Source organism: Salvia splendens, chromosome 21, assembly GCF_004379255.2.
Source record: "Salvia splendens isolate huo1 chromosome 21, SspV2, whole genome shotgun sequence".
In the NCBI taxonomy this organism is placed as follows: Eukaryota; Viridiplantae; Streptophyta; class Magnoliopsida; order Lamiales; family Lamiaceae; genus Salvia; species Salvia splendens.
Genome location: NC_056052.1, coordinates 8,887,162 through 8,901,032, shown reverse-complemented (window position 1 = coordinate 8,901,032; position 13,871 = coordinate 8,887,162). Strand labels below are relative to the sequence as shown.

General features: G+C 43.5%; 1 protein-coding gene across 1 annotated transcript; it reads right to left on the bottom strand.

Annotated features, from left to right (window-relative positions):
- Positions 1-2,940: 2,940 nt before the first annotated feature.
- LOC121784171 lies at positions 2,941-3,981 on the bottom strand. Its single transcript, XM_042182347.1, has one exon. It carries the CDS (start codon positions 3,979-3,981, stop codon positions 2,941-2,943), a length of 1,041 nt encoding a protein of 346 aa, XP_042038281.1.
- Positions 3,982-13,871: the final 9,890 nt, after the last annotated feature.

The following is a 13,871-nucleotide window of genomic DNA, read 5'->3' as shown; positions in this document are numbered from 1 at the left end:
GGGGACAAGCTTGAGTGAAGTGGGAGGGGGAGGGAGTCGTACAGTTGTGTTCTTATGTGATTAGGTGTCTTTAGATTTAGGTTTAGTTTCTTTATGTGCGTCGCATGAGCTAGTGAATATAATAAGGCAAGATCCCCTTAGTGAGAGCAATTGAAGATAGGATGCATATCAACCTTGAGGCCTTTTTCCTTAATAAGCTGAATTCGGTTTGAATGAAGTAAGGACGATAGAGAATGCTTTAGATGACCTAGTTGTGAAGCCCCACCATAAATGTGAGTTATAAGCCTATACATTGTGAGCTAACTTGTATAAAAGGGGCCACCACTTGATGCTTAGGGAGAAGAGTCTGAAGGGAAAAAAGGGTTCTGGAGGTATAAGCTGGACGAAGTCCAGGAAAAAGGAGGTATAAGCTGGACGAAGTCCAGGAAATGGAGGTATAAGCTGGATGAAGTCCAGAGGAGGAATAAAATAAACAGAATTCGGAGGTATAAGCTGGACAAAGTCCAGGGGAAAATATAAAAAGGGGGAATAGAAAAAGGAGAAAAATTACCTAAGGGCAGGAAGCAACAGTAACCTGATCCAGTAAGTTAAAAAGAAAGGAGAGTTATAAGAAGGAGAAACTCTCATAACCCGACGCATCAGTGGTGTAACATTGACTTAAGAGTGATTCGATCCTAACATCCCTGGTGAGGAATGAGTGATCGAGTGAATCTAACAAATGGGAAATCAATAGGCTATCTTGACGAACTGACAGACCGATTAGGTAAAAGAAGAAAAAGGGAGGATTTGGAGATTGTAGACAAATCGGATAGGCCTTAAGCTTGTGGGGACGGCTACTTAAAAGTTGAAGCTAGTTCATGCCTTTGTGTTTTCTCATTGTTTTCTTTAAGAGTTTGTTTTCTCTTTGTGAGTCTGTTAGTGTTTCTAGGTCTAGGAGTTTTGTTTTGTTTGTGTCTATAGAGTCAGTCAAGGATGACCATGCATTGAAATTCGCCTTATTTCTATTTTTTTTTATTTTCATACTTGAGGACAAGTATGGATTAAGTGTGAGCAGTTTGATAAGGCTAATTTCATGCATTGGTTAAGGGGTTAAATTCACACGTTTGTGGGGTCTAACACATGTTTTAAGCCAGGTATGTAGAAGGTTTTCGCCAGATCCAGGAAAAGAGAAGGACATTTGCGTGGTCCAAGGAACAGGCGGATAAGTGAGCAATTTGAAGAAAAATTGCAAGACGGAGGAAATCAAGATGCTGAAGGGTAGAATGGAGATTTCTACGAAGGCTTCTAGAAGATTATGTCCGCACCTATATAAGGGAGAAAATATGCAATCTGAAGGAGAGGCTGGGTGGAGACCTCATTTACAGATCGTAGCTCATAGCTCACTCACTTCTACACACTTGGGTATTCATGAGGGAATCGTAGGGTAGTTCTGGGTTATAGTTTGCTAGACAATAGTTGGGTAACACCGTCCTCAAGGAGGACGAAGATACAATTTAAACGCTTTCATTTTTAGTTTCCTGTCATGGATTTCGCCGAGCTTCGCCGTTCGAAGTTCGGCCCTGTTTGCGGTTTAATTGCTTTTGGTTATTAAATTTCTATTTTCCGTAATTTCTCTGCTTATGTCGATTTCGATTATGGATGTTTATTATTCTGAGTTTGTTGTGATTGCTGAGTTGGATGTTTGAACTTCGTATTGGTTGCTGAGTTTGGGTGAAATCGTTGGAATCTGGTGTTGATCGGAGTAGATCTTGTTGAATCGGGAACTATGGAGCTGATTTTGGTTGTTGTTGGGCTCGGACTGCTTGGATCCGGAGTGGATTGAGCATCCGACGTTGATCTGAAACAGAGTGATCGAGATTTATGCCTAGCTTTCGTGCTTTCATTTCATTCCGTCTAGTATTTGTAGATCTGTTTTATTTCCGGTTGTTTGCAAGTTTCCAATGTCCGAATTTCTATATTCTGTTTGAATCTAGATATGTGCTCTGTTTTCTTCATGTTCGAGTTTGATTCAGCTCCTAAGATACATGTCGTTGTTAGTTAAATGCTTTGTTAGTTAGTTGCAGCTTTAATTTCGTACGTTCTGTTCTGGAATATGGTCCCCACTGTTTACCTGCTTTCTGTTTAGAGATATTAGGAAGTCGTTTGCTCGGTCTAGTAAGCTAGTTAGTTATTTTGTTGCACAAGGTTGTTCGATGTCAGCATGATGCTTACAGTTTCCTAGGTCTAAAGGTTAATTTCGTGCCTAAGTCTAGTGGTAGTTAAACCTCAACCCAAATTTGCGTGGCAGCAGCCATTTTCTAATCCAAAGTTCCTTAGATACTCTCCTACGTATCCATCTTCGTGGGATCGACCCCTACTTCTCTATACTAGTCTATAGTATAACGGGATGAGGGATCTTTGAACGCGAGAAGTGTGTGTCCAACGACTGAGCCTTCTATATTCTCTTGAGTTCCTAGACCAAGTGATCTAGTGGATTCATTGGATTTAGTGGCTCGACCTAGAACAATAGAACACGAACACATGTCTATCAGCTTTTCCCGTGCTTCACTAAACTCCTGGGCACTAGTTCGTTCTTCTCATTTTTCACCACTTGTATCCCAAATTTGTTCGGTACCATGTGTACCGGACTTACCCACTCACTGTCTGGGATGGAGTAAATGATTCCCAAAGACAGTAGTTTCAACACTTCTTTCAGAACTTCTTCCTGCATATTCATGTTCAACTTCCTTTGCGGATCCCGACACGCTTTCGCGCCTTCTTCCAAACGGATGTGATGCATGCATAGATCAGGGCTGATACCTACCGGGTCTGATAGAGTCCACCCTATGGCTTTCTTGTCCCTTCTGAGCACTTCCAATAATTCACCTTCCTACTTCCGGATCAAGTTGCTATTGATGATAACGAGGAATGTTTACACCGAAGAAAGAGCTGAAAACACTTCTACTGGGTCTGAAGTATGTACAAACAAATTATTCCATCAAAAACATCAATTATAGTCTTAGTTGTGCGTAGGAATGGTCTACCTAAAAGCACTCCGCTAGACTCAACAGATTTATTTTCACTCATCTTAATCACATGGAAATCAGCAGGATACAGGAAGTCATGCACCTTAACTATCACATTTTCTAACACACCTTCTGGGCTTATGCATGATCTATCAGCCAATTGAATCACTACCTTCGTATCAACTAACCTTACTCCTACCAATTTCTTGTAAAGCGAGAGAGGCAACACATTGATTAACGCACCCAGGTCACACATTGCATGCTCAACTCTCACATTACCAATTGAAATAGGTAAAGTGAACATACATGGGTCAGTTCTCTTTGATGGCAGTCTCCTCTTTTGTATCACTGCTGAAATGTTCTCCCCGATCACAATTTTTCCATTAGGTTTAGTCTTCCCTGCGATGAACTCCTTGATGAATTTACTGAAAAGAGACAGCTTCAGAGCCTGTAGAAATGGCAGGTTAATTTCCAGCTTGCCGAAGATTTCCATGAAGTCCACCGGATCCTCTTTCTTTTTTCTTACTTCCCCTCCGTAGGGAAAGGGTTTGACTTGCTTGCCTATGTTGCTGGAATCTCCCTTGGAGGACTCTCCAGCTTCCTTCCTTGCTTCCTCATTTCTCACTTCAGTTTCTGGGTTCAAGAAGGCCTGATCGTCCTCTGTTCTGGCTTCCCCTGTTCCGATGTTTCCCTTCTGTTGAACCATGTCCTCAGTCTCCTTACTCATCACAGTCGGCTCTTTCTCATCAAGCGTCATTGTTGGCCCTTTGTACTCCATTCCTGACCTCAAGGTGATTTGACTAATGTTTGATCTGTCCGGTGGTTTTACTGAGGCATGAATTCTCCCTTCGTTTCCTCGCATCTCACTCAACGAGGTGGCAATATGAGATATCTGTTTGGCAAACATATCCATTGCGGCCTTCTGTTCTTGCTTAGCGTCTTGCAACTTGTGGACCAAGTTATTATTGGCCTGCATGTTTTTCTAAAAATGTTGCTGCGCATTGAGTAGGTCTCCCATGATATCATTTGTATTCCTTGGCTGCTTGGGATATAGCTGACTCGAATTTGATCCCTGGTTCAGGTTGAGATTCCACTGTTTCTCTTGGTTCGAATGTGGTCCTTGATTTCCTTGGTAATTGGCTTGGTAGTTCCTCTGGTGGGGTGGAATGTAGTTACTTGAGGGTTGGTTCTGACTCCTGTTGACCCAATTGGGTTGGTTCCCCTGATTCCTATTTCCCCAATTGTTCTGCCCCTCTTGGTTCCTGTTGGCCCAGTTCTGTTGGTTTCCATCCAACCATCTGAAACAAGGATTATCTCTCCACGGGGCAACTTTGATCTTCCAAGGGTTCCAGTTAGTGTTCTGGTTATTCTGGTTCCAGTTTCCCATTGCATTTACTTGAGCCTGGCATTCCATCTCCCATTGAGTCCCATAGCATTGGTACCCTTCCTCTGGGCCGGGCATTTGCTTGGCCTTCTCTACTGGGACTGGTGGATTATTTTTTCCTAAAGCGGTCAGAATCGTCTCCTCCAGCTTATCCATCCTAGCGTCCATCCTATCCTTAGTTTGCACGTTCACTGTATCCACATTTCCCCTTCTATGGATAGTACGAGGGGAACCATATGTCTTCTTTGCATCAATCAATCTTCCCAAGATCTCTCTGGCCTCGCTTACCAGTTTTTTGTGAAATTTCCCCCGCTTAAGGAGTTCAACAAATCATTGGACTCTGGATTTGCTCCTTCATAGAAGATGTTGTAGACCCCTGCTTCGCTCATTTGGTTGTTCGGACAAGCATCGAGCAGTCTCTTGAAGCGTGACTAATACTGGCTCAAAGCCTCATCATAATCCTGCCTGCATGCCAGAATTTCCTTCTTGAGAGCATTAGTCTTCTTCGCGGGGAAGAAGTAGTCCAAGAAAAACAATCTGAAGTCTGCCCATGTGCGGACATAGTTGGGTTGAAACATTAGTAATCATGTGTTGGCCTCACCCTTCAGCTCAAAAATGGAAGTGCGCGCAACCTATAATCCTCTTCAGTCGCATTAGGGGGCCTCTTCTGGATACTGCAAAGTTTGCAGAACTCGTGGAGGAATTCATATGGACACTCGATCTTCCCCCCATAGAAGTGAGGCATCACGGCCAACAGGTTCGTTTTGATATTAATCGCCTGCTGGGCGGGAGTAATAACAATGGATTGGGATGGTTCGCCATTCAGATGGGCATTGAGTGAGCCAATCTCGGGGTCGTTATCTGGTTCAGCCGCCATGATAACACCTTGTTCTCTTCCTGAGTCTGAAGATGACTCTACTTCTTCTTTGATTGGTGAGGTTGGGTCTTCGTCACTTTCCGAACTCAACTGGACTGGATCTCCTGTTGTTAACTCTGACTTGGTGGTGACAAGGAATACTGCTCTCTTGACCTGCGAACTAGATTGGGCGTCTTTCCAACCGGGTGAAATGGTCCAGTGTCCAAACCTTGAGCCTCTGCTCATAAACTGAAAAAGAAAAAGGAGAAAACAAAAACAGATCAAAAAACTATATACACCAAATCAATTTAAACACAAACATAAAATACGCCATCGATCCCCGGCAACGACGACATTTGATGGGTAATAAGAGTAGTAATGAGATGTAGATGTGTGTGCTATGCGGGTGAGGTGCAGATCAAACAGGTGCAGAGGATTCACTTAACCGCTAGGCCTAGGAACTCCCTAAACTTATCTGTCTGTGTCGTTGGGATACTCTCACTTCCTATCAAAACCTTAACCCATTTACTATTGGCTAGTACAGGGTAGTAAGGATCGATCCCACAAAGATGGACGAGGTAGGCAAGTGTTCCGATGACTTGGAAGGGGCCGGTTGCTGCCACACAACTCATGGGTTAAGATTTTTTTATTTGCTAGACTTGGGAAAATTAAAGGTGGCTATCCTATCTGCTGGACCTAAGGAACAGAAAAAATACGTACGCATGCATGAGTAACAGGAATGAGGTTAACTAAGGGAATTCAACAACTAAACTACTTAACCAGGTAACGGGTTAAACAAAGCGTAAACATGCAGAGGGGACCACTTTCCCGAATTAACTAGTACGAAAGAAAAGCTGCAAAAGAAGTAACACAGGCGACGAATCCTACCACTAACTAACTTCTACCTTCATCTTTTCCAACAATCAAAATAACACACATGAAAACAGAGCATCAAATATATGAAAACAGAGCAATCACAGATCCGACTTCAATCATTACGATTGAACACGAAATGACTAGATCTAAACTATTAGGCCGGGCAAAACAATCAGAAAACAGTAAATATCCATAACCATGCAAAATTCAGAACATCACGACTCAGATCTACAACTCCGTTCAACAATTCTACTCGGATCAACAAAGAAACAACTCCACTACGTCAAATCCATACTCCTCAACTCCGACTCAACCAATTTAACGACATTCAACTCCGATCAACCCGATCTCCACTCCACGTCAAACATCAATTGCGAAAATGTATCCAAAACAGTAAATCCAACAATCAAACATAAGAAACAGCTAAACAGAAAACATAAACTTCCATTGATATGATATTCATGGTTCAACACTGAAACGATAAGCACCGAGCTTCTAAAATGGTGATGTCTCGGCGTAAAACGACGGAAAACAACAGAAAATGGTAAATTGTATCTTCACCCTTCACGAGGACGGTGTTATACCACGGAAATCAAATTAGGCGACCACGAACTCCCTGAATTTACCCCATATGTATCTAAGTGCACAGAGAAAATGATATGTGTGAAGTAATGAGCTAAGGGAGAAAAGTGAAAAGTGTATAATGCTTGGTAATGATCCTCTCTCTTCATGTTGTCTCTATTTATAGTTGAGGCTCGAACTTCTATGGTAGTCTCTTTGCTGAATAGACGATTTTGCCCTCTTAGAAAGTCATTCAAAAAGATACTTTTCTGCTCACATCTACTTCCTCGATCGCCCCGGTCAGGTTGCAACTGGTTTTTTTACTTCACTTTCCCTTCAGTTTCCTCTGCCTGGTAGATTTTTCCTTCCGCTCCCTTTACCTGGCAAATTCTCTACGCACCTAAACTTAAACCATGTATTAGTTTACTGAAATCATAAAATTTAACTCCATAACCGATTAATGAAATTGGCCTTGTCAATCCTATCTCATAAGGCACCACTATGGGAGGTGCACGATCATAGACTGCTTCAAATGGTGTCATTTTAATGGCTCGGTGATAAGTAGTATTATACCGGAACTCTGCCCAAGACAAATAATTTTCCCATAATCTAGGTCGATCTACAACGATGCATCGAAGATATTGCTCTAAACTCCTATTGGTCACTTTCTTTTGCCCATCAGTTTCTGGGTGATAAGCGCTACTCATACGTAACTTGGTCCGCATTTGGCGGAATAGTTCTTGCCAAAATAGACTCATGAATACTTTATCTCGATTAGAAATGATAGATTGGGGGACACCATGTAGCCTTACTATATTTCTAACGAATGTGTCAGCCACACTTTTTGTAGTAAAAGGATGTGAGATAGCTATGAAATGACTATATTTCGACAATCGATCGACAACCACCATCACTACATCTTTCCGGATGACTTTGGTAATCCTTCTACAAAATCCATCGAGATATCCGACCATATAGTCTTGGGGACATCAAGCAGCTCTAATAGCCCTCCAGGCTTGCGAGTGTCTGCCTTGTTGCATTGACAAACGTCACATTGTTGTACGTACTTTAGTACTGCTGCCTTCAAACCTTTCCAACAAAAATTGCATGCAATTCGGCTGTAAGTGCGCAGGATTCCCGAATGACCCCCAATGATTGAATCATGGAACTCACTGATGATAGCTCGTCAGAGTTCATCGTTTGCTGGTACCACCACCTTACAATCCTTCAATAGGCATCTTTGGTTGATTGTGTAGCGACAATCAGTGCCACCTCCTCCTTTTTCCACATCATCAATCAATTTACGTACTTCATCATCCAAGGTAGAGTTTCTTCGTATTTCCGTACATAAATTAGATTGTAGGACGGATATGGCATTCAACTCAACTAAATCTTCGCGCCGTGATAAGCTATCCGCAGCACTATTATCTCGTCTTGGTCGATAGACTATGTCATAGTCAAAACCGAGGAGCTTGACGAGCCACTTTTGTTGCTCAGGAGTGGAGATCCTTTGTTCCAAGAGGTATTTCAAACTTCGTTGATCTGTGATGATCCTGAATCACCTCCCTAAAAGATATGGACGCCAAATTCGAATAGCCTCTAAGATTGCTATCATTTCCTTCTCGTAAGTTGACCGCATCCTATGCTTTTCACTCAATCCCTTACTCAAATAAGCAATTGGCCTTTTTTCCTTGCATTAAGACAACTCCTACTCCATAACCACAAGCATCAATTTCAATGATAAAATCTTCTTCAGAGTTGGGTAATGCTAGTACCGGAGCGGTGGTCATGGCCTTTTTCAATGCTTCACCTGCAACCTTATCCCAAAAGAATGCCCCCTTCTTAAGCAATTGTGTAAGAGGTCGTGCTATGCTCCCATAGTTACGGATGAACCGGCGATAGTACCCAGTTAACCCAAGAAATCCACGAAGACTAGTGACTGTTTTAGGCAATGGCCATGATGTCATAGCTTTTATCTTCCGGTCATCAACTCGGATTCCCTGCTCCGATATATAATGGCCCAAATATTCTAGCTCACGTCAACCGAACTCACATTTTGATGGTTTTAAATGAAAATTATGCTCACGAAGGATTTGGAATACATTATCCAAGTGTTGTAGATGATCCTCCCAACTTTTACTATAAATGAGTATATCATCAAAAAACACTAGAACGAACTTTCGAAGGTACTTATGAAATATTTCATTCATGGCTGATTGGAAGGTTGATGGCGCATTACATAACCCAAAAGGCATGACCACAAACTCATAATGACCATTATGTACACGAAATGCCAATTTCAAAATATCTCTTGTATCCTTCCTGATTTGGTGATACCCTGCCCTTAAGTCCATTTTACGAAAAAACTTTGCACCGTTAATTTCATCAAGCATATCTTCAACAGTGGGTATGAGGAAATGATCTTTCACGGTCAGGTCGTTGAGAGCCCGATAATCCACTGAAGTGGAGGATGTAATCGCTCGACTCTAATGTCGAATGACTAGACTCAGGAGTAAGCGAGTGTGCACATATGAGAATTAATGCAAAGCTCGGTCCAGACACAACGCTCCTTAAATCCGCTGGATCACTGGGTCCAGGAACTCTAGAGAACTACAGTGTTTTTGTCGTTGGACACACTCGACTCCTCTTCAAAAATAAATCTCTCAACCCGAATACTATGAATTAGTATAGGGAAGTGGGGTCGATCCCACAGAGATGGATTCGCAAAGTAGTGCTAAGAGACTATGAGAACAAACGGCTGCTGCCACACAAAGGGGTTGAGATTTAAACTACCACTAGATTTAGGCAAGAAATGTAAACGCTAGACCTAGGACACAGAAAACTTACTGGAGTCAAACATCAACACCAACAGACCCAATTACCCCCTAGACTTAGTAAACGACTACCTAATCTAGCTAAACAGTAAGCAACTGTAAAAAGCTGCAGATAACCAACCCATGCTCCAGCTAACTACGACATGCACCTTCGCAACTAAATTAAACTCGCAGATGAAGAAAACAGAGCACACTCCTAAATTCAAACAGAATATAAAGATTTGGACTCCGGAAACTTGCTATGAATCGGAAATACATCAGATCTACGTAAACTAGGCGAAATGAAATGAAAACACGTAAGCTAGGCATAAAATTAAAACACTCCTGCTCAGACTTACTTCAGACGCTCAATCCACTCCGGATCCAAGCCATCCGCACTCAACAACCAACAAAATCAACTCCATAACTCTGATTCTCACAGATCTGCTCCGATCAACTCCAGATTCCACAATCACAAACAACTCCACAACATCAGCAAAACAAAACCCCGATTCATCCACAAACAAACTCCATTCTTCCAGATCTCACCGTTAACCTGCAGTAATCCAGAAAATAACCACGAAAACAACCAACTCCAACAATCCAACTCCAAAATTCAAGTAAACACAATCAATCATCAAAAGTCATCACGATCTACGTAAGCGAAAACGAAACTTGCATAAAGGTAGAGAAATATCCAGAAACAAAAGAGGACCGAGCTTCGAACAGCGAAGCTCGGCGAATTCAGCAGAAACGAAAAGAAAACAGAAATAAATTGTTTCTTCGCCCCAGAGAAGGACGGTGTTACAACCCACAACACTATCGGAAAGCTAAATATGAACCCCAGCGCGAATTAGAACCAAGTATGTGAAAAGCGAACTTAGCAACAGGCTGTTCGTGAGGCCTCCACCGAGAAGGTCCCTCCAGCTTGCATGCTTCTTCCTTTTATAGATGCGGACATAGCCTTCTAGAGTCTTCGTAGAAATCCCTATTCTACCCTTCAACTCCGAGGCTTCCTCCGTCAAGCAATTTCTTTCATAATGTCCGCTCTTTCGCCAGTTCCCTAGGACTATGCAAGCGTCCTCTTCTTTTCCTGGATCTAGCGAAATCCTTCACACACCTGGCTTAAAACATGCGTTAGACCCAGTAATTTCACGAAATAAAACCCCTAGACCGATGCATGAAATTAGCCTTATCAAACTGCTCACACTTAAACCATGCTTGTCCTCAAGTATGAAAGACAAGAGAAAGAAATAAGGAAAATTTCAATGCACGGTCCCCAAGAACGACTCTACAAATAAAAACAAAAACAGACTCCTGGACCAAGACAACTGGCAAAATAAAAAAAAACAGACTTATAAAAGAAAACAACACAAAGAATCAAAACACAAACAAGCATGAACTAGGTTCGACTTTTAGGCAACCGTCCCCACAAGCTTAAGTTCAATCCGATCGTCTACAGTCTTCAAATCTTCCCCCTTCCCTCTTCTACCAAAACGGTCCGTCAGTTCGTCAAGATAGCCTATTGACACCCCAGCTGTTAGGTTCGCTCGATCACTCATTCCTCACCAGGTATGTTAGGATCAAAACGCTCCCCAGTTAAAGTTATGCCACTGATGCGTTAGGTTATGAAAGCTTTACCCTTCTTACTTCTCTTTTCCTTTTTAATTCCTGGGTCAGGTTACTATTGCTTCCTGCCCTTAGAAAATTATTATTATTTTTTCTTTTTTTTCCTTTTTCTTCCCCCTTCTATATATATTTTTCCCCTGGACTTCGTCCAGCTTATGCCTCCAATTTCAATTTATTTCTCCCCCTGGACTTCGTCCAGCTTATACCTCCATCTCCTAGACTTCGTCCAGCTTATACCTCCATTTCCTGGACTTCGTCCAGCTTATACCTCCAAAACCCCCTTTTTCTTCATACTCTACTCCCTAAGCATCAAGTGGCAGCCCAATTTACATGTTAACACAAAAAAGTGTTTAGGCTTATAACTCGCTCTTATAGTAGGGCTGCACAGCTGGGTTATCTAGGGCTTTTTCCATCGTCCCAACTTCATTCAGACCGCCTTTGGTTTATTAAGGAAGAAGGTGTCAAAGTTGACATACATTCTCTCTTCAATCGTTCTCACTAAGGGAAACCTGCCTTATTATCTCACTAGCTCATGCGAAACACACATCCTAAAGACTCTTAAAACAGAAAGAACACGAACACCATACTTACTCCCCCCCCTCCCACTTCACTCAAGCTTGTCCCCAAGCTATCCTAGTGAAGGGGGGAAAAGGAAGTAAGAACAGCAGACAACAGACACAAACGCAAACAAAGCACAAAAACAAAACAAAACTTCTCACACTTAGACCGAACATCGGGCTAAGTGGGAGAAAGCGCAACATACAAAACCAAAACAAGCAACCCCTTCTCACACTTAGACCAAAAATTGGGCTAAGTGTAGGAAGGTATAACACATATATACAGAACGATGCATGCTGGCACATAAAAACACAAGCGAACGAAAAAACGAAAAGTAAAAGACAGAAAAGTAAAAGTTACTTGGTTCTGGGGGAAATTCACTTCGGGTTCTGGCCCCCGCGGGAGCCAGACTTGGGTGGCACTGTCTGTGGGGTCACTTTAGCTTTCTTTCTTGCCGATGACTCCGGCATCTCCTTCTGATCTTCTGTGGGTCGGGGTACGGTTTTCCTCAAAAGTACCGGCCTGGAGGAAGACGGGGTGGTCTGAGGCCTTTGGGCTTGTGGCGGCTTCTGCACAGCTAGACTCCCTTGACCCGGCGTCTTGGAACCGCCGCTAGGTTCAGGAAGTCCCATCGGTGTATCGGGGAACTTCGCTTGAAGCCACTTCGTCATCTTCATCATCAGTGCGACGGCCTCCGCCATCCTGTCGGAACGCCTTGACGATTCTGCCACTAAGTCGGTGATACGCCCCTTCAGGGCTACGACCTCCTCTCTACTTCTCCCTATTTCCCTCCGTATCTCCGTCACTTCTTTTCGTACACCGATTACCTCCATCCTCACATTCTCTACGTCGCTTCTCACTTCCTCGACTAACTTTCTGACTTTTGCATCCTCAGCACGGTCCCTTCCTTTACCCCGTAGGGCCACAATCCCTTCCAAAACCATTTTCATCTCTGACCTCATCCATCCGACCTCTTTCCTTACTTCTTCTACTTCTATCCTGGCTCCGGCTTCCTTGTCAGCAGTATCCTTCGCCTCCACCATCTCAGGCTCCTGCTTCGTCTGCGCCTCCGACTGACCAATCTCATAAAAGCACACGTCCCTTCCCTGTGTAATGAGCAACCCCTTATTGAAAAAATAGTCCACGTTGAACACCTCCGGGGGTAGACACATCTTCACTTCTCTGTAGGACTTGTGGATTTTCATAATAACGTTGCGTTGCAGGTAAGCCCCGAGAAGGTGGCATGTGTAAAGATGTCGGGAAGGGTTGGCTGTCACTTGATGGCAGGCTTGGGCTAACCAATAGCCTAAGTGAACACGTACTCCCTTGGCCATGCACCAAGTAAAGTACAAGTCGGGGGTCGTCAGAGCGTTGTTAGCTGTGCCCATCAGGTTGTAGCTAATGAAGGTCTTGGCGAATCGCAGGACCCTGTTCTCAATATGGTGGGCCTTCGACCAGCTAGTTTTGAACTGACCTACCCTAGGGTGAGCCACAAACTCCCATGCGTTCTGTGTCTTGAATCCCGGCGTCAGCTTCGGCGGACCAATCATTCTCTCGCTCCACAAACCCTCATCATCCTCTGTGCGCGTAAGCAGTCCCATCCGTAGAGTCCATTCACGGGTGCTCATCACATGCTCTTCATTGAAGAGCCGGAATTTGATGGAGTCAGCATCCAGATCGGTGGTGGACTTAAATCGGAAGGTGGAGAAGAATTCCCTTGCCAGGTCGATTGGAACTTCGGCGGTGCTGTGCTTGAGCAACCAATCAAAGCCGATTGCGTCGATATAAGTTCGGAATTCATCATTGCAAGCGATCTGCTTGAGCTCCGATGAGCTGTACATTTTTCCAGACTTAGCGTACTTGCCCTGGGCACTCTTCTCCTTGTGGATGGTTGCGCGTTTCGGGTCGTCAAACTTTCTCATCTCGTCCAGGAGCTTGCTTGTAATCCAGATCTCAGTTGGCTCAAAGTTGAGCTCCTCTTCTTGTTCTTCTTCAGACTCACTAGACCTAGCAGAATCCTCGGGCTCTGCAGCGTATGATACCTTGGCAGGTCGAGGAAGTGGGGATTCAGTGGATTTCCCTTTCGCCTTCTTGGTCTTAGAAGGAGCAATTTGTTTCCCCTTCCTTTTCTTCTCGGCCGCGTGGCGGCGTTCCACTGCATCACTCTCCCCTCTGCTCGGTCTGGGGGA